We start from the raw sequence: 20,923 nt of genomic DNA, 5'->3' as shown, positions 1-20,923 counted from the left end.
CTTGTTCCCCTAGCAGCCCTGACAGTGAGACAGCCAAAAACAAAAGAGAAAAAAAGTAACACTTCATTAATGGAGCTTTAAACAAACAGGCTCATTTTGGATGCATTCGCATTTTGCTCTGTGCCTCGCTACTGCTGCGAAAAAAAAAGAAAAAAGTAGATAAATAATTCAAGTAATGACAACCACAGGCTTTGTTCACCAACTTCCTTCTAGATCTAAGAGTTATCCACTTTACAAATGCTTGTTTTGCGGTGTTGTATCAAGCGAGTAAATAAAACTTCCAGCTGTCTTGCCATGTTCCGAATACAAATTGTATTCAAAGTGAAAACTGAAAAGGTGTACATATGCAATCCTGTCAATCCACTTCCAGTAGATAAATAAATAAATAAATATAGGCATAGCTAAACAGCTGTGTCTCGGATTATGAAAAGGATCAATTCACAAAACCAAAAAATGCAGCTTTCATGGTTATGTTTTGCTGCCTTACTATTTAGAAATTAATATGAAGGTTTATTTATTAAAAAAAATAGATATATGAATGTCTATAGCACAATTAACAGACATTCATATTTCTTCATTTTTATTTTCAGAAATGTATCTACTCTTATGAATATGACATTCTTAAGAGTTAGTTAAAGGGATAGTTCATAATTTTTTTTTTAATTTTGCCATCATTTACTCACCCTCATGTTCCTTTCTCTCTTCTGACAGATAAAAGAAGATATTTTGCACACAAAAAAATGTCTCAAGTTTTTTTTTTTGGTCCATTTTTGGTCCAAGTCAGTTTTTTTTTGGTCCAAGTCAGTGGGGTTTCTCTGTATGGACAAAAACAGTTACAGGGTTCCCACACCTTGAAAGGTCCCTTCAAATTCAAGGACAGCCCCTCCGATAAATTCAAGGACTTAATGTGGGGACACATTTCAAGTGAGAGCAAAGTGACATTGTGTTACCTTGTAAGATACATTGTTACAGTTTTCATCTGTCAAACAACTATGCAAAAAAAGCTCTCTCTTTTTTTTTTTGAATTTATTTTTGGCCATATGACAGATCCGATATTCTATTTGTCGCATTTATGTTTTGCATAAAAGTGAAGAATAATCAAATAAAATATTAAATAAAAAAATAAAAATGTGTCAAGGTCTTGGAACTGATTATTTCAACATGACAACATGACAGCTCAACAATAAACCATGAGAAAACATGACATGTGAACTTGCAAGAGAACACATATTAGGCTATTATTTTACATTTGATTATTTTATTTATTTCTACATAACTTTTCAGTATATGTTGGTGTGCCTTAAGCATTTATTTACTAATTAAATTATGACTACATTATTATGTAATTATTTGTCCCATTTTTATTTAAATAATTTAGCACTTTTTAAAACCTTTTTTAAATGCCATAAATTGTGTATGACAGATAGGATCATCATTTGTTATGCATATGTTTAATATTTATAAACGATAAATTAATAAATAACATACTGTTTAACCAAGCTCTGACAATATGTGTTATATTAAGAGATTATCCAAATTTAAAAACAGAAACAAAAAAACAATAGGCCTAACGTTACATCTTTAAAAGCACGGATTCGTCTCTCACGGCATACTGCTTTAACCGCACCGCGTGAGCAAATGAAACTGTGCAGTTCACCTTACATTCATCATTAGTTACTGGAAAGACCCATTGATACCTATTATGTCATATCTGGAGAGGACGTGAGCTCGACATGGTTTAAAAAAAAAAACGTACGCCTGTTTACTAACATGTAATCACCTGCAAATGAATGTGTGGGTCTATGTGAAATACGGGACAAATCGCATCCCGCATTGATTTGATACGGAACGCATCATTTTACCTTTAAATACGGGACAAAAAAATTTATAATTCTTTGTAATCTTCTTTGATGAGCAAAATATATTGCAACTTGCATTTTCCAGGCATCACATTTCAGCTGTTTCAGCCTATTTTTGCAATGTTTCACGGTGTGTCTGTGAAACGTTGAGGTATCATCGTAGAAGTTTCGTGCACATTTGAACATTATGGCAACGTACAACACAAAGTACCTCACGTGGGAAACACTTAACGTAACGCGTAACTAACGTAAATCAAGCAAGCTAGTATGCATAGGCCACGAAGTGTTGGCAAAATAACACATTAGCGGACCGGAGAGAATAATATGGATTTTGTTCCAGAAAACTTAAATTCAAGCACTTTCAAGGACCTATTTTCAAGAACATTTCCAGGGCCTTGAAAAAAATAAAAAATCTGATTCACAAACTTTCAAGGATTTCAAGGACCCGTGGGAACCCTGCAGTTAAACCTTGCACTTTTTTTAAAATATCATCTTGTTTAGATTCAGAGGTTTTTAAATCACTTCTTAAAACGTAGTTGTTTTATGTAACATTTGAAACTATGCTAGTGTAGTATTAATACTATTATTGACTTTTATACTATTAGCCTATACTGTACTATACTATTATTGTATATTTGTTTAGCACTTTGGTTGATTTTGTTTTTAAGTGTGCTATATATGTATATATGTGTGACTGTTTTTTTTGTGTTCAACAGAAAAAAGAAAGTCATGCAGGTTTGGAATGACATGAGGGTGAGTAAATGATTTTTAGGGGAATTATCCCTTTAGGAAGTAGAAATAGAGTCAAATATGAATGTCTAAATAATAACACAGATATAAAACATGTCCTACTGATTTTCAAGAGGCTAGATTATATCTGACCAATGGAAGATGAGTTTATATTTCTAGAAAATGTTATTAAACTGAAAACAGATGTAAGCTTCCTAACATACTGTTTTCCTGCCTTAGGAATTAAAAGCTTCCAACTGCTTGTTTTACTCATTTACTCCAATATTACATGATCTCAGTACTTTCTGCTTGCTTATACAATATGTGTATTCTATAGGTGATACATAATCGCTAATATATGGCCACATTATCTGACTGTAACTAGTGTCATATATACACTTTTTTGGAAGTCACTGGGAAGTGTTGAGGGAAGCTCTGATAAGCAGCTCTTATCCTTTTAAGACTGCCCCTTAATCCGACAGAGGGAAAGCTGCAGCTTTAAGAGATTTAGTCTGGATTATTGCTAGTCTTCCAAATTAAACCAAAAGTCAGCTTTTTGTGGTTGCTCATGCAAGCTACAGCCCACCACAGCACTGTGGCTGGAGCATTATAATTAGAATCACTCCCTGTCTCCCTTTCTTTCCCTATCCAGTCCAGTAGGCAGCACCCAGGTAGCATCTCTCCACTATCTCTGAGCGGATGTCTGCCCACTCAAATTCTCCATCCTGGCAGCCTGGTCCTTCTAGTGGCTAAACCTGAGGCGTTCCTCTTAACCAGGGTGAGTTGTCTCAGGCACAACAAATCTGGTCTTAAGCCTGTGGAGTAATCATTATTAAGACACGAACAGATGAAAGAGAGTCCTGAGAGTTTCTCCGACGTCCCCTAATCTGTCAGACATGCTTGTCTGCGGTGCATTAGCACGTCTATAAAGCATTGCCCAGGACCGCAGGGCTATAGATGGCAGGGAGGGCTCGCTAGCACCTGTGTTCTATCTAATGGCGAGCAATGTTTTGAAGTAACTAAATCAGCCAAGGCCATAAAATATGAAAATACCATAAAGCAAACACTGTCAGCGAGAGCCCAGAGCTACATTGTCAAGCTACCTCTCCTGTACCTTCGTATTTCAGGACACGACATAAAAATAGACCACAATAACAATTAATCACGCTCTGTGGGGAGAAGCTAAGAACCCCTGAGAGAAAACTGTCTCTCTCCATTTGTTATATGAAACACCCAAGACATAATAAACAAGAGACCAACAGAGAATAACACCCCTCCGCACCACACACCACCCCCTCCGGCTATATTTATGACAGATCAACTTGCGTGTTCTGGGGCGTCTTCTTGGGCTTTTGTCGCTATAACGGGATCTGTCGGTTCGCTTTAGGCTAACGACGTCTCAGAATTTTGGGCCGCCGAACACACGTCTTTAGAGTGACCTGCACCCCTAAGGACAAATTAAACCCTTATCATTACAGCTGAGAAGCAAGACTCATCAACCCTGTGCGATTCCAGTCTCTCGTTCACTCACATTCTTCATCGTTCTCTCTTTCAAAGCAGCTGTCTTGTCAGAATGTGGTTAGAGAGGCTGCAGCCCAGGCTGAGAGCGCAGTGCCCAGAAACAGAGCAGCAAATCAGAACACACCGATCTCATTCATTAACTTTGGCTCCCTGGCTGCAGGACATCAAACGCTGGACGTGACGAGAGAGTCAAAGCAAACCTCCATTGTGTCTTGCGAAGTGGTCTCCGGAAAAAAAAGGCAGCTTATAATCGTTTTTGCATTTTCTGTTGCATTATAGACATTCAATTTCAGGAGCTTTTCACTCGCTGATGTTTATTTTGGTCTGTTGGGCTTTCAAACGCATTTGACTCTGCATGTCTCAGGCTTTCAGGTAAAAAAATAAAATAAAAAAATAAAAAAACACACTCAAGAAACAACAAATCGTGTCGGTGAAGTAGGGCTACTGGAATCCCATTTATGCAGGAGGCTTGAGCAATCAAAATGCAAAACAGGATCAAACCTGTCCAACCCCACGAAAAAACAAGCCAGTGGAAAATTCTCACAGCATCTTGCAGATAACATCAACATATTTCTCAATAAACTTCTTAAACTTCTAAACAAGATTCTTGGTGGCCCGTGTCAAGGCTTATATTTACTCACCCTCATGGCTTACCTTTCTTCAGAAGTCATACAGGTTTGAAACAACATGAGGGTGAGTAAATTATGACAGAATTTTCCTCTTTGGATGAAATATAAAAGTATATAATAAAAGACAAAACAAAGAACAGTCAGAAGCGGTAGGGAAAAAGAGGGGGTTATTAGGTTCTTCGAAAGAAAGTCAAGGGGGAATGGGCAATAGCAATGATTGGAGTGGCTAAGGCCCCTGGAAGGATGAACCTGGTCATAGCCCATTAGGAAAGACGTGAGCGGGTGCTACAGCTCATTACATGCTCTGCCTCCTGTTCTATGGCTGAACAATGCACAATTATGTTGGCCTGCTGTTTTCTCAGCGCTACAGCTATACAGCGGTCTTCCTGCCAACAATCTTGCTGTTCATTAAACCACCTCAACACACACTCAGCACACCCTGCCTACTAGACAAATAACCCAGGTTGCCAATAGACCCACAAAGGGGCTGGTTATTCTTACTCTTGTAAACCTAGTGAATGCAGAAATTAATCTCAGCAGATATATGGTGCAATATTTTGTACACATTCTCTCAAGAAAGACTTTTTTTTCCTTTCATAAATATAGAGGCGAGTAATAAGGGTGAGTTCTTGATATGTAATTGACTCGATACATCAGAAGATTGTATTAGACGTGGAAAAGTGAGGCAAGCACAGATCAATACATAAACAAATTACATGTTCAGATATTAATCTGTGAAAATAAATGCACAAAAAACAACCAAAAATGCAATATCACACATTCTAACAAACTGTACAAGGCTTTTATAACGTACAGCACTGGAGATAAAAGTGCTAGGCACTGTTATGGTGAACTTTCTTTCTATCTATCTTTCATATATCCAATTTATGATAATGAATGTAATCCCTGGCACGGAGAGAACAATTTAAAGTACAAAAAAAAATTCAGTTTGGCCACTTCAAAAGGTGTGTTTGTATGAGATTTTAGCTTGAAAAACAATATTTATAATGGCTGTTCTTTACTTTTTTTGTTATAATGCCACATGAACTTCCTATACCTCCAAATGCTTTTGGATCCTTTACTATGGGGTAAGGGAACATCCTGTTACCATCCAGAGTACTGGCCATCAATTGATTGTAAACTGCAAATTAATAACAAGCTTATAACGAGCTTAACAAAAGAATGTTTTATAAAAGCACTTTCCACCTCTGTACTTGGGCATATTTATAGCATCCCACTTTCAAATGATTCAGACAACATAGTTTATACTGTAATGCAAATGACTGATTGTGGAAAAAACAGAGAGTTAAATAGATATTTAATTTCCCTAAAAGGTCTATCCATGTGCAGATCCCCTGGTAGTTTAATTGGCAAGTAGGTATAAAAATATTTGGAAGGACATCTGCTCTCACAAATCTGATAGTTTGCACATATACATACAACCCACCAGTTTGAATTGCAAGCGCTAGGATTTTCCTGAATTTTCTTGTCAGGGCACTACACATGTAACTGTGAATATTGCACATAATCTGCGAGTTAAAATAAGCCAACAATGGTGTACCTTGTCCATTATCCTCTCTATATAATTTAACGGATCAACTAATATTCTTGTAAAAAATTGTCTGTTCGTCATTCCCTGTGGCAATGCCTTGTGTAGAGAATGTAGGCCGACCTTTCCCATCCTATTAATTTAACCACAGGCATTTTCAGCGCTGGCAGCTAAATCTGTGTTAATGAGAGATGAGGCTAAGAGAGAGAGAAATCATTTATATAGTTATTTTCCTCTCTTGTGGGTCTCAACTGTATCTGTATCTGGCCAGCTACTTTTCCATCAGAAGTCCTTTTTCACAGGTTCCATCTTGTCGCCCTGATCTAAGCGATATCACACATTAAGTGTTACTTTGCAAAAGTGTGAAAAATTTTGTTGTTTTTTTATGAAAGTAAACATGCAAAGAGAATTAAAAAAAATTCAAACATGAATGGCTGCTGATTTTAATATACTGTATATGAACATACACAGTACAGTACATACACAGTATGTATAATGTAAAAAAACTAAATGGGACTGTTAAGAAACATTGAGAAAAACTATAAAAAATGCTTTCATGACCATTCCAAATATTCAATCCAAGTAAAGTTCTGTAGCTTACGTAACTGTCAATTCTAGTTCTAGTACATTTTCTAATTTCTAGTCCTGTCATAAGGCTATATTTATATAAAAATTACTACCATATTTTGGATGTAATATTTTGTAACGGATGAATCCTCTGATCTACAGGTTGTTTCATGATAACTGATCTAAACTTCAAGAAATAACTTAAGGGGGGGGGGGGGGGGGGGCTATTTGTCTTCCATTTCTGTTTTTAGCATGTGTCACTTTGCAAATGCTTTCATATTAGGGTGCTTTTCTTCTCTCCATTCTCCTTTTTTGTACTGACTGACTAAAGACATTACATTGTCAGCTTTTTGTCATAAATGTTTGAGAGCGGACATCAAATTATAGTGCTTATGTCAGCTCATGACTGGAGTCACAAAGATAGCATTAGGGGTTTTTCTTATTCCAGATGAGGCTATGAATGCCTCATCTGCAGGCTACAGTATAAAACAATTTAAAGAGAATGAGTTTGCTTGACTATATTTCTCTAATAATGTCTCACTTGAGCGTCAGAGTTCAGCGAATGGTTGAACATCCGTGCTATAATGGAACTGTGGCCCTTTTATTAGATCCAGAAATGTTCCTGTTAGTAGGCGACTCTTGAAGGCAGAATGCCAGCCGAGTCTGTGGCTTACAAATATAACCTTTGAAAACTCCCATCTTCATCTGCCAGAATCCAATCAGAACGCATCGCAAGGTACTTGAGATAAGGCATATCTCTCACTTCCTTTTCCTTTTTCTTCCTGCTCTGTCTCTCGTACTGTCTATTTTTCTCTTTGGCACATAACATAAAATAAAGAACAGGAGAGCTCAAGTTGATAAAAATATGTCAAGTTTAGTCAGTCTGTGTTGTTTTTCGACATGTTTTTCTTTCTTTCTTTCTTTCTTTCTTTCTTTCTTTCTTTCTTTCTTTCTTTCTTTCTGTTTACTAATTCCCCACCTAATTGAAAGTGGCAAAATCCGAGTTCTTCATCAGAGCAGCCCAGTTCAGTGAAGCCTTTCTGAAAGCCCTTCAGGGAGGCAGCATGCTGTGGCCTTTACCTTATCGTGTATGGGATTTAGAATGATTAATTGGCTTAGTCTGACGAAAGTCAGAGAAACACAAAACCCCAGCGGTTCAGTTAAGTCAAAACATTTTCAAAACCCTGACCTGAAAGGTGAAACAAATGATTTTTCAAAAGCAATTGTGTGTTGAAAAACAAATGAATGATGGAGAAGAACGTTATTTTAAACAGTCAAACGTGAAAAAATAAATAAATATGGTAGCCTTATTGCAACTAGTAGTATGCAAACAACAGATAATGTAGCTCTGGAATAATTCTGAGGGTTTGTCAAACCAAAAGTTCTCCAACAAATGTTTAACTTTATTAATAGGGGCTAATGTATTCAACAACCACTCTTTCAGTAGAAAGAGTCTGAGCATGAGACATAGGCTAGTCCTAAGTGGCTGAAATGACTGGCAGCAGATGAAAAGAATGTGTATTATTTTTACATGGCATGACATTGCTTTGTATTCTCAAAATTACATGACAATGAGTCTTATGCGGAGAAACATTATTGTGAAGCTGTAAGTGCATGCTGGATATGCGACTGATTAGTTTGGCACCCAGGAGAATAGGGCTAACATAACATCAACACAAAGTGAATGCATTTGTAGCTTTGCTTCATTATAATGAAAAGACAACTCTTAAAATGATATATCTGTATCACTATAGTACTATATGTCAATAATCTCATCAAATGTACATTATAATGAAAAGACAACTCTCAAAATGATATGTCTGTATAGTACTATATGTGAATAATCTAATCAAATGTACAGATCCTTATTGACAGGCTGATCTCAAATATTAAAATAAATAAGTACCATATGCTAGCAGTGGGATTTATGAGCTATTTTTTTTCGGTAACAGAATGCTAGCATCTGGACGAACAGTACTTCAATTATTGCTCCAAAACCAGAGACAGTGGGTTTTCACACTCTCCTTAAAACATTTATCTTTTTTAAGGGGAACTACAGTACATAAATTAGCAGGATGCTTTCTCCAAGCACCAACGCAAGGCAGATCAATACTTGATGATTTTTAGCTTTTTATCAGTGTCGTAGATGGAAAGAAGCCTCGTTTTAGTTTGAGCAGATTGTCATGTGTGCTTATGCTGCAAGATTCGCTACTGATCTTGTATAATCGGCTAGAGAGCCACATCTCTGCTGCGGCTTGCACCTTATTTTGGAGACAACCACAGACAGGTTAACCACGTGGCTTTGTACAAACAATGTGACTCCTCAGAGACTGGGACCACAGAATCATCTCCAGAGAGCCAGTATCTAAAACACAGAGCTTTCCTGTAGCCTTGAGATACAAATTGCTGTTATCGCTATATATCTTCTATCTTCTACCCTGTTCTACTCTCGTGTTACTGCCTCCTTAGGAGTCATTGTATTCCTCATTTGTAAGTCACTTTGGATAATCATGTCTGCTTAATGAATACATATCAATCTTGGCAAGTTTCCCTCGTTCAATGGTGGTCTTATACCACAAGTATATCTGCCACTGCTGTTGTGTTGTGCTCTGCATGTTCACAAAAAAACACACTATGTGCTCTGCAAAAGCACGCTATCAGTAGCATCAGTGTGCATATACTATCTAGATTATCAGATTTGCTTCATTATCAATAAGCCGGCAGTGTGTAATTTTAATTAAAAATATTTCTTCACTTGCAGAAAAAAGAAAATTGGCATAGCACTCTTCCAAACATCCATTTTCAGAATATAAGCTCCAACTGGAACTGTAAAGTAAACAAACAAACCACGTCTCCAAATCATGCTTAAATCACGAAACGCTGGAAAACAGCCCTCAGGCCTTGATTCTTCATGACAAGGAGATGCACGGTTAATCACAACTGTGTACCAACCAGTGTGTCCTCAGCGGACCTCCGGGAAACCCTGACTTGTACAGTCAAAAGCTTCCAAGCCCAGGCTCATAATGCGTGACAGAGCTATTATCAGTCATTTCACAGCTGCAATGTTTGATTGTGCCCCACATAAATGGATGCGTAATTACATTGAGAACATTTTTCATATACAGCATGTTGAATGGGGAGTCACTGTATTTAGCAAATGTCACACAGAAGGGGAAAAGGATATGGGCGACTGTAGTCAGCCCATCTTCGGGGACTGGTGGAGAAATATGCAGAAATGTGGTCAAAGAGATGTTTGTTAATGTCAGGTGGAGCGCCGCGCATGATGAAACCAGCATACAAATAAGCCCACAGCTTTATCAGGCCAATCACTGGCCTATATGAAAATTGGAAAATGTGCTATAGGCCCTGATACACACCGCCCCTCTCTCTCTCTCTCTCTCTCTCTCTCTTCTATGCTGCAGTGAAACAACAAAGCTTTGCATTAGAGTTTATTGTACTATCACACTCAATCTACAGGCTTATTCAGCCCACACCACCCCCCTTCCTTAATTCTTTGTCTTTTCATCAGTTGAGAAAAATAGATGTTCGTTAATCCTGCTGCTTAGGAAGTTTTATTAAAGGATTAAGCTACCATGCCTACCTAGCTACTACATTTGCTGTTACACTCTGTAATTCCTTTGTCCAGCCAGCATGCAGCTTTAAATCTTGCGTTAACCTCTGTGTAGTCTGACATACTGGATGATGGTAAGTAGGGATCTGTCTGTATATTCCTTCATTCAAAAGTTGGATTTTAAATATCCTCAATGTTTTACTTGATCATCTGGTGACAGCTTCAATATAGTAGTGCTATAACTGCGTTCTATTGATTTCCACAGGCTTTACAAACGACCAAGAGGGCTGAATCAGCCAATCAATGAATAGGTGCAAATTTAACCTCTCTCATTTTGCCAGCAGTGAAACTTCTCATGTGTGCTAAGTCTTTTTGTGTACTGCCTGACAACTCGAACAGCCATTCCACTATAATTGAAACTACAATATACAATTGAGTGCATACGTTTGCATGTCCCTTGTGAAATGTATACAAATAAGCTTCAAGGTCTTTTTTATTTAGTACTGCCCTTCGATATTTCCCAAAAGTCAAAGTGATAGTGAAACCGATCATCCTTTTCAACAGTGTACATCTCATTATTTCTTAATGCATCATTTTTCCTTATTGAGCATTAATGAATGTTTGTGCCTTTAGTAATAGTTGTGTATGAGTCCCTTAAGGCGGGCAAACACGGTGCGATGTCTGTGCGATTTCAGCAAGGTTACCTACTCACACTGAACGAGTAGATCGCATGCGATGTAAAGCCAAAGCTCACGTTTTATGTCCTCACACTATACGGTCCGATCATCGAGCTGCGACTTGACTGCTCACACTATACGTGTGAAATATGTGCGATAAACCCCCGTGCCGGGTTGCGCCAATAGACCATGATATCGTCTATCCAGAGATATTGTCAAAACAAGCATCAGCTATCAATATCAAGAGTATTTAGCATTTCCAATGTATTAAATTATTATTAGTATTAATGTATTATTATTAGGGAAAGGCCTACTTTTATTATTAAATTTATAGGCTATTATAATTCATTTGCCACGCAATAATTTTATAGTGCATCCCCGCATAACCGACATGCTGCAAAGATTTGATAGAAGCTTACTCCTCCTCATTGAAAATTGTCTAAAAACATTTAGGTCGATTACAATGAATTTTAGGCCTATAATTAAAATTATTAACAGTCTATGTCCGAACACTGCAATAATCAGTCATCAATGAGAATTAAAAACAGCTTTATTTCAAAAACAGCTTGTTAAAATTGAGCATTTAACTAATTAATAAAAGAGGCACGGAAGCTACATCGCAAGACGTGGATAATATGGTTTATCCATTTTGCAACACGAACTGGAGGTAAGCAACAGTAATTTGTAATTAGTTTGATATCTACAGAACTTAAAAATCTCCCTCTTTTCGTTTTCTTTCTTGCTGCTTTAAAGATGAAATGGTTAAACTTCTGTTTTCACGCAGGCGAAAACCGCACAGTGTATGCCCGCCTTTAGTTATCCTCAGTCACTGTTGGGAACAGCTTAAATGATTCTGGAAAGTCAAAAAACATGCAGTAGCTGGAGGGTTTTTTAATTTTTCAGTGGGCAGCTTCATTACTCGGGACAAATCAGGGACTTAAGCACAGTTGTCACAAACATGCAAACAGTTGTTGATCACTGCGGAACCTACGTACCATCATAAGAACCAAGATTCATCATAAAAAGTTTATAGAGAGTCTAATTTCTCTTTTCATTGCCATTGAGGTACTAAAGCAACCTGATTGGTTGATTACGTCACTGTTGATTACCCCTGTCATCGCGATAAATCCTGCTTATCACTGTGTAACTCTGCTGCAAACAGATTTAATTTTGCCTTTTCATTTCAGATGTCCACCATAAACCACTGCATGCCACCCATGAAGAAAGAGAACTTGGGTGTGAATCGTTGTTTTGGCAATGATTGTTCTTAATGGTTGCACCTAAAATCACATGCAGTGCTGCCGATTAGCCAGGTCAGTGCATTTGGCAGATGTTCAGGCTACAGCTCTTTTGTTCAGCCCGAAAAAGAGAGAGCAGAAACAGAGGTGGCCAAATAATCCACTTTGGCAACTGTCCAATGTGGCTCACTTTTTTATTTTACCTATACTTAGGTTTCCAACACCGACAAATAATGCAAGCATGGATTAGTATAGGTATGCAGGTTTAGTTAGAGGGATAGTTCACAAAAAATGAAAATTCTGTCATTAATTACTCACCCTCATGTCGTTCCAAACCCTTAAGACTTTCGTTCATCTTCGGAACACAAATGAAGATCTTTTAGATGAAAGATGAGAGCTTTCTGTCCCTCCATAGACAGCTACGCAACTGACACTTTGGTGCTTCAAAAAGTACATAAATTGAGCAGTTTAGTCCAAATTTTCTGATGATGAACAGATTGAATTTAGATTTTTATTCACATATAAGCATTGATCAGCGAACGTAAACAGAAGCTTAACCTAAGCTCCTTGAACGCACGAGAACAAACCTCGTGTAGAAGCTCATTGGTTCTTGCACGCCAAGCGTCTCTTCAGAAATTTTTTGACTAAACCTCTGAATTCATATGGTTTAGTTTTATGACCTCTTTATGAACTTTTTGAAGTGTCCGTGTCAGTTGCGTAGCTGTCTATTTAGGGACAGAAAGCTCTTAGATTTCATCAAAAGATCCTCATTTGTGTTCGGAAGATGAACGAAAGTCTCACGGGTTTGAAACGACATTAGGGTGAGTAATTAATGAAGGTATTTTTATTTTTGGGTGAACTATCCCTTTAAAAGAAACCATATTTCAATTTTCCAGTACTGCAGTGAAAAACAAACAAGAACAAAGGGACCGAGTAAAAGAAACTGCTAGCTATCAGTAAGCTAATTTTGCCTTTTTGACTAGGTTGGATTAGCAGCCCTGCGACGGATCTCCCTCGACCCTCCCTTGACCCCTCCCTTGCCGCTGGTAGCCGTGGCAGGCTGAAGGATGGAGCAGACTGGAGCAAATCTCACCTCAGGCAGCGGCATGCCGTTGATGATGAGGTCAGGCTGCTGAGGGCCCTGCCCTGTGAAGGTATGGTGGAAGCCATGGTTGGGTGCAGCATTCCTGGAGTTCTGGTTCTCCACGTTGAGGAAGGTGCTCTCGGAGCGCCTGCAGCCCAGCGGCAGAGTCTGCTGGTGGTAGTCGAAGTAGTTGAGCGAAGAGGTGAGAGACGAACAACTCACCACATTCATCTTGTCCGTCTCCTCCACGTCCCGCGGCACCAGCCGGATGTCGTTCTTGCTCAGCTTCTTCTTCTTGCTGGTCTTCTTCTGGTTGCCGTAGGAGTACTCCGCCACCCTGCGCAGGTACAAGAAACTGAACAGACTCAATAAAGCAGTGCTCTGCCTTCCTCACTGCACACACAGCCAGCACCAGGTCCTCGCCTGGCTCGGGCTGAGGTGCCAGACCCATATTCATTGGCGGCGCAAGAGAGATCGGCCACATTCGAGCGACCTCCGGCCGCCAATGGAGCCGACATCCCTCATTTGTTTGCATTTCCATGCTCGGCGATTCGACTTGTCACAAACACACATACACAATGCAAACATGCTAAACCACAGAAGCACACACAACGACAAATGATACTAAGCGTCATAGCAAGTGTAAGCAATAATATTCAAAGCAAAGCCCGCATTTGTCTGCTTCTTCTTTTTTTTTTTTTTGCTCGTGTTACAAACCAGCCCGCTGGCAGGTGGGTTGTGAATTTTAATTCTCTGAGCTACACTCTGTGGCTACTGTTAACTTGATTTGAGGGTTTTGATTCTAATCACAGTAAATGAGAAACTTTGAGATCTTACCCCGAAGGATGCTTAAGTTGCAATCTAAACATAAACTTATGAGCTCATAAAGAAAGTTAGTGTAGTTATGCCTGAGCTATTCCCCCCTGACCCCTCTTTCTTTTTCCCATGAGGATCATTACATCTTATATCCTGAAACAATCTTACACTTATTTCTTTCTGTGTCCTTAGAAAGGGCACACATTCATCGGAACTTACAGCTTTAGCTTAATGGTACGCTGGCTCTGCCTGCAAAACACAAAGCTCCTCTTTCTGTGCTTTTCATTTGGATTCAGCCTGTGCCTCCCTGCTCTTTACTTTTTTCTGTCTCGGAAAAATGATAACGGTGCAGGACCTTATCTTTTTAGGAGGCATCTAAAAGCATTTTTTCCTCTGTGCGAGTTAAAGCACACACCTTTTTCTTTTTTTTTAATTAGGCGGCCCAAAGCATGCTTAATAACTGGTTGAAAAAAATTACTATTATGTTGTCGATGGAATAGTGAATTTGTTTCTTTTGTTAAAGAGATTAAATTGCAAATATGTAAGAAGAGATTTAGAGTGGTTACTTTCTGGAGGCTCTTCATATTTAATATGATGATGTGAATTATTATTATGAATATTATAAGGTGGTGGTGTTGTCTGTGTTGTTTTAATAAAAACTATTTGTTTTTGTTCTGTAAACTGCAACAGCATCAGTGTATTTTATTTTACTGCGTTAATGAAGTCGTCTCAATGGTCTGTTTGGTCATATGTGTTTTGGCTCTCGTCGCAGTGAACACAATCCAAAGAATCTCAGATGAGCCAGAAAGGAGAGTCTGTGAGCACTGCAGAAGAAAACCGTATAAAGCACTCTCACTAACCCCCTGTTGGGAGAGCTGAAAGCCTCCATCAGGTTTCTATCAGGAGAGGAAAATAAATGTTAACAGCAGCAATCTAAACACAGGCCATCTCTAACCATCTTGCGATCACGGCATGGTTGATACTTTGCGTGACTAAACATCGAAATCACGATCTAGCCTTCTTCAAAATGTTTGATTGCATTCATCTCTGTTAAGATGGATCATTTACTGTATGCTGCTACATTACAAGACAGAAACATCAACAACAATTTGAGGTAAAAATATGCTAATGGTTTCAGGTTAAATTTGCAAAAGCAATTTATATGGAAATGTTGAGTGGTAATGTAGCAGAGGGAAATCAACACAGTGGCCAATGTTACAGATTGATAAGTATTCATATTACAGTAGATTAACAAAATAATATTCTCCCCTACACACTATGTGTCAGAGACTATTACAGGTCTATACATTTGCATGATTTACCTTTTATGAGCATAATTGTTATTATGAAAGTGTGATTGTTGCCACAGCAACATTTGGTTACTATGTCATTGCTATTGATTTTTTATATAGTCCACCTCTACCTTCAACCCATAAACAAAATCTCAAAATGTGTTTTCTAGTCAATATTTTGATTGGCAAATTTGAGAGAAGACTGAGAGGTCATAAAATTACACCAATAATGTATTCAGGCACCAGTCTCAGTGCAGATGGTGTGTATGATCAAGGCCTGTGCTTGCTTAACCTTCCTTACTTAGAATACATCAGTCACCAAGTAAGGAGACACATAAAGTTTGTTTTTGCTTATTTTAGAGCACCCTATCATTTAGCTTGCACTGTTATTGTTTACTTATTTCAGAGATAACCCACTAAACTTAGGTTTAATTGCCGCTTACATTAAGTATAAGTATTCATTAAGTGATAAGTTGGAATGGTTGGAAACAAAGAGGTTGTTAGAAGAAAATTGTGGGGGGGAAATTATGTAAATATTTATTTTGGTATTGCTATTGTATCTGCTATTTGTTTGCTACATATTTTTAATAAATGTATTTTAAGCTAATGTAAGGTTCTCCTCATATGCGGCTTTATAACTGTGGAATTAAAAGAAAATGATGCAGCTTTGTAAGAAGTCATATTTATGATGGTGTAAATATAATTGATAAACGGTAATGATTACTAAAATTATATCATGTTATGCTTATTTATGTCATCAGTAATGTCGTCAGTAATGGCAGCAGCAGAGCAAGGCCTGAAGCGCATGCACAGTTGACGACACAGCGCGTGCACAGCCAATATACACATCAAACATGCTCTCCTATGTCTTAATCATTATATGCTGTCTCATTTATTAATCATTGTATGCGGCTTCATTTGTAGTACAAATATATGCAGGATAGTAAACTAGACCAGAGTGCGAATTATGGGATGGTTGGTGGGGTCTGAACCCCTAAGTAGGCCTGAACTAAAATTATTTGTTGGCCTTTCCATATTTGTAAGTTACACATTTAATTCTTAGTTTTTCATTTTAAAACAACGCTGTCGGAATTTCTGCCAGTAATTTTCAAAGCCAATTAAGTCAGTCTCGCGCAACCAAAATTGTTCTTTGGCGCCCCAAGCAGCACAGCTAACCGTCAACTACCCACAGATGTTTGAAATATACAAACTTTTTTGTTATTTACTTATGTAAATAATGATACATGTTTAATGTGGTCATACAAACAGTATAGGCCTACTACTTATATTCCATTCCGTCCTAACGGAAAGACCTCGAGCAACGTACTGTTGCTATGGTTACCACTTCAGGTGAACAGTTTCTGTCGGTGAGCTTGTGTTTGGCTTTTGGGGTTAGACCTTTTGTTAACTCTGTTTTAGACCAGTTAATAATTCGCACTCTGAACTAGGTTGTTTTTAACTTAAGATAATGTATCAAAGATTGTTTGGGTACCTGCAGTTGTATGTTCGGATTTCCTTGTTATCCCTTTTGCACTTGACTGCCACAAAGATCATTGTGACAAACAGGATGACTGCGATAGAACCCAGGGCAATGATGAAAATGAGAGACAGGTTGACGGGTCCGATTTGCTCCTGTGCATTGAGATCAGGGGAGAGATAAATGACAATATAGGCAGAGGCAGATAGAGAAGTTTGGCCGTGGTCGTGCGCCACCACCGTTATTTGATAGGATGGTTTCGCGTTCTCCCCAAACGTCTTTGTGGTTCGCACCTCTCCGTTTATCTGGTCTATTTCAAAGTATGCCATGTCTCCTTCTGAAATTGAATACGTTAACCTTCCGTTTTCCCCCTCATCGTAATCATCAGCTTTTATTTGCGTAACCAAATAACCAACTCCAGCATTTTTCGGAATTGACACCTCCGCGGTGCCATTGACCAGGGGCGGGGTGGTCATCACTGGTGTGTTGTCATTTACATCCAGTACAACAATGCGCACGGTGGCGTTGCTGGTCAAAGGTGGATCTCCCCCATCCTTCGCAGAGACTTTAAACTCAAAAGTCCGCGTATCTTCGTGATTAAAAGCCCTAACGCCGTATATTTCGCCGTTTGAGTTCACAGTAACGTAAGATTCCACAGACATGCCCCGCACCTCCGATTTGATGATTTCATATGACACAGTGCCGTTCATGCCCAGGTCAGGGTCTCTGGCGGACACCGCCAGCAGGAACGCACCTGGGACGTTATTTTCGAGGACCATGGCTTGATAATGTGGCTTAGTGAAGTACGGGGGGTTGTCATTTTCATCCGTGACTTTCACTGCAAAAGATTTCGAGCTTCTTAACGGGGGATATCCGCTGTCCTCGGCTAGAATGGTCAAATTGTACATGTCTCTCTGCTCCCTATCCAGGCGGCCATCAACAAGTAAGGTGGAGAAGCTCTCGAACTCGTTGAGTCTAAAAGGCACATTGCCCTGCAGTCTGCACTGCACTTTTCCATTCGGTCCCGAATCGTTGTCTGAGACTCTCACTAGAGCTATTACATATCCTAGAGGAGCGTTTTCGCTCACCTCTACAATCTCACTGTTTTCTGACAACAGTTTGATCTCTGGCGCGTTGTCGTTTATGTCGATTACATTAACAATCACTTTGCAGTGGGCAGGGATTGAATTTGGACCCAGATCTTTGGCTTGGACATCAATTTCGTGGACGTGCAATTCCTCGTGGTCCAAAACGCCATTCACGGTGATCACGCCTGTTTTAGGGTCGATTTTAAACATTTGTTTGGTCAGGTTGGAGACAAAGTTTATGAATGAGTACACCACCTCGCCATTGGTTCCTTCGTCGGGGTCCGTGGCGTTCAAGTCTATGACTAACGTACTTATGGGGGAATTCTCCAGCACGTTTACAGTGTATACTGGCTCATCGAAAACTGGGTTGTTATCGTTGGAGTCTATGACTTTGATGTTAAGTTGCACAGTCCCAGACTTTGGGGGGTCTCCACCATCCTCCGCTGTGAGTTCAAACGTGTAACGCGACTGCGTCTCTCTGTCTAAAGTCTTTTCCACCACAAGTTCTGCGATTTTGGACCCGTCTCCCCTCGTCTTAATCTCGAGACCGAAAATATCATTAGGGGTAATTGTGTACGTCTGAATGCCGTTGCTCCCCGAGTCCGGATCGCTTGCCCCCTCTAGGGGAAATCGGGTACCGGGAGCGGCATTTTCTGAGATTTCTATGTCAATGTGGATGGTGGGGAAGCGGGGCGCGTTGTCGTTTACGTCGATAATCTCAATTTTAATCACGCAGATCTCCATCGAGTTCGACATCACCTCCAACGAAATAAAACACTTCGGTGTCTGTCGGCAAACAGCATCCCGATCAATTTTTTGCTTTGTGATGAGCAGTCCGGCGGGGCTCAGATTAACCCATCGCGGCTCGGAATTGGAGATAACCCGTAAATAAGGCTGTCGGTTTCCCAGTGCAAAACCCGCAACTTTTGCGTCCGCCGTCACGTTGGCTATCTTTGTGCCTGGACGCAGCTCTTCTTCCACGGTGTATTTCAAATTGAAAACGGCATTGACTCCAGCCCAGCACAAGAGAAAGCACAAAAACATTTGTACGATATCCATGTCCTTGGAATGCATTATAGCCTACCTGTTGATGTATGTCTTCACACGCTCATTTGCATGAACTTTTATTAACATTTAAACCTATGAACATTCGGTACGAGGTAAAAATAAATAAAAAAGCTCCAATAAGTCAAACGAACAAAATCACAGTCTGGTAGATATCCTTTAGAATGAACGAAAATTTTATATCTGCGATGAAATTCATCTGACTTGTACTGATTACGCAGTTAATAACTTCCATTTACTTTATCGAAATCTTATCAGGCCACCCATCTCTTGCATTATTTTTGAAAAAAATAATTCTTCATAATGAATGTGAAAACATTGTGAACGAAAAACATGGCTTCATCATGAACATTTGTGTAGTTCAGGATAACCGAGATGTAAACCGACCATTTTGAGCCAGTGAAAGAAATATTCAATACAAATGTAGGCTAAATGTCCGCTGGAAGGTCCTCAACTTGTGAATGAATGAAAAGAAGGATCCAATTCAAAAATGTTTGCTCTCGGTATCATGATTCGCGATGAACACTTGACATTGAGTTAAAACATCGCTCGTGCCTCAATCCATTTAATGATGTTAAGTTGGGATGTCTCCTCCTTGATCCGCATTTATGTCCGTGCACATATCCAACTGAAACCACAATGATTCCAATTTCAGAAGGGAAAAAATCAGTACAATCTCTGAAACTGGAACAATGATGGAAAACCAATATTAATAAAATATCAGTCCAGTTCACAATTCAGTGATATTCCCATTCGAGCAAGAGGTGGGTGTCTTGTCCAGTGAAGATTTCTCTCGACAAGCGTAAATTTTTTGTATGAAGGTATTTCAGCTGGCCTTAGTCCAGAAAGAATGAAACTAAATCCGAATAAAACACTGAGGAAAGATCAGTGAAAAAAAAGAAAGCATTTGTAAGTGCAGCTGGGCTCGTCTCGCCGTGATAAAAGCGCCCGGTCAGAAATATCCAGCCTCTGGATGAAGCGAAATAGTTCTTGATATAGTTCTTAAATGTGTATCACTGAGGTAAACGCACGGCGCTCATCTTCAGCGCATACTGTCGAATGCACAGCTCAGTGTCTCGCGCTCAGTCTCAGGACCCGCAATCCCCACAGCCAATCAGAGGTTACACTGGAGAGCTGGATTTGCTGGTGGGTGGGGCAAAACTACAGATATGAACTCGGCCAACTAGCTCTAGTTCATGCAACACACAGTATGTCACGCATGCCAGTTATGTCTGGACATACAGTGTTTGAATTGTACAATTCTTGATTTTCCGGAGGGTCAACTTTTTATAAGGAATTCCCGAAAGCAATTTTCAAGGTGCAATTAGTTGAGGTAGATAACGTCTTATAAAGAAATAAGAAATAGTATATATATATATATATATATATATATATATATATATATATATATATATATATATATATATATATATATGAAATAAAATACAAAATGTTATATTTTAAAATAAAAAATAAAAATATATATATACACATTAATTTTGTGTAATGATTCGTACGATTTTTCGTGTTGCTATTCCTCCCAAAAAATATTTTTCGCGAATTCCGTTTTATTCGGAATTAACTAAGTTTTGTAGGCTATACATTTAACTTTACCCTAATTTAGATAATGTAACGTATGCAATTAGACCTATAATAACGATACGATTTATGTCTATCCAAATCAAAAGTTGACGATTAATATTCTCAAGCGAAAGTAGGCTAACTGGACGACTCTTGATAGGCTACCTAATTAATATATTC

The 20,923-nt window shown here is 38.9% G+C and overlaps 1 protein-coding gene and 1 long non-coding RNA gene across 5 annotated transcripts in view; both read right to left on the bottom strand.

Moving 5' to 3' along the window:
• Positions 1-20,238, bottom strand: part of pcdh19 (protocadherin 19) — a 58,433-nt gene extending 38,195 nt beyond the window's left edge. The window contains exons 1-2 of one of the 4 annotated variants that reach the window (XM_082178193.1): positions 17,025-20,238; positions 13,647-13,779 (exon numbers count right to left, since the gene is read on the bottom strand). In XM_082178193.1, coding sequence (XP_082034319.1) covers positions 13,647-13,779; positions 17,025-19,171 — 2,280 coding nt within the window. In that variant the 5' untranslated portion in view covers positions 19,172-20,238. Of the gene's footprint in view, positions 1-13,433; positions 13,780-17,024 lie in introns of all 4 variants that reach the window. The other 3 variants (XM_082178194.1, XM_082178191.1, XM_082178192.1) reach the window with 3 other exon arrangements.
• Positions 1-20,923, bottom strand: part of LOC309504937 — a 414,587-nt gene that overhangs the window by 156,450 nt on the left and 237,214 nt on the right. The gene's annotated exons all lie outside the window — the stretch shown is intronic.

Source organism: Leuciscus leuciscus, assembly GCF_965113295.1.
Source record: "Leuciscus leuciscus genome assembly, chromosome: 8".
NCBI classification, from domain to species: domain Eukaryota; kingdom Metazoa; phylum Chordata; class Actinopteri; order Cypriniformes; family Leuciscidae; genus Leuciscus; species Leuciscus leuciscus.
Note: the sequence above shows the minus strand (reverse complement) of the source record. Positions and strands in the feature narration are given on the sequence as shown.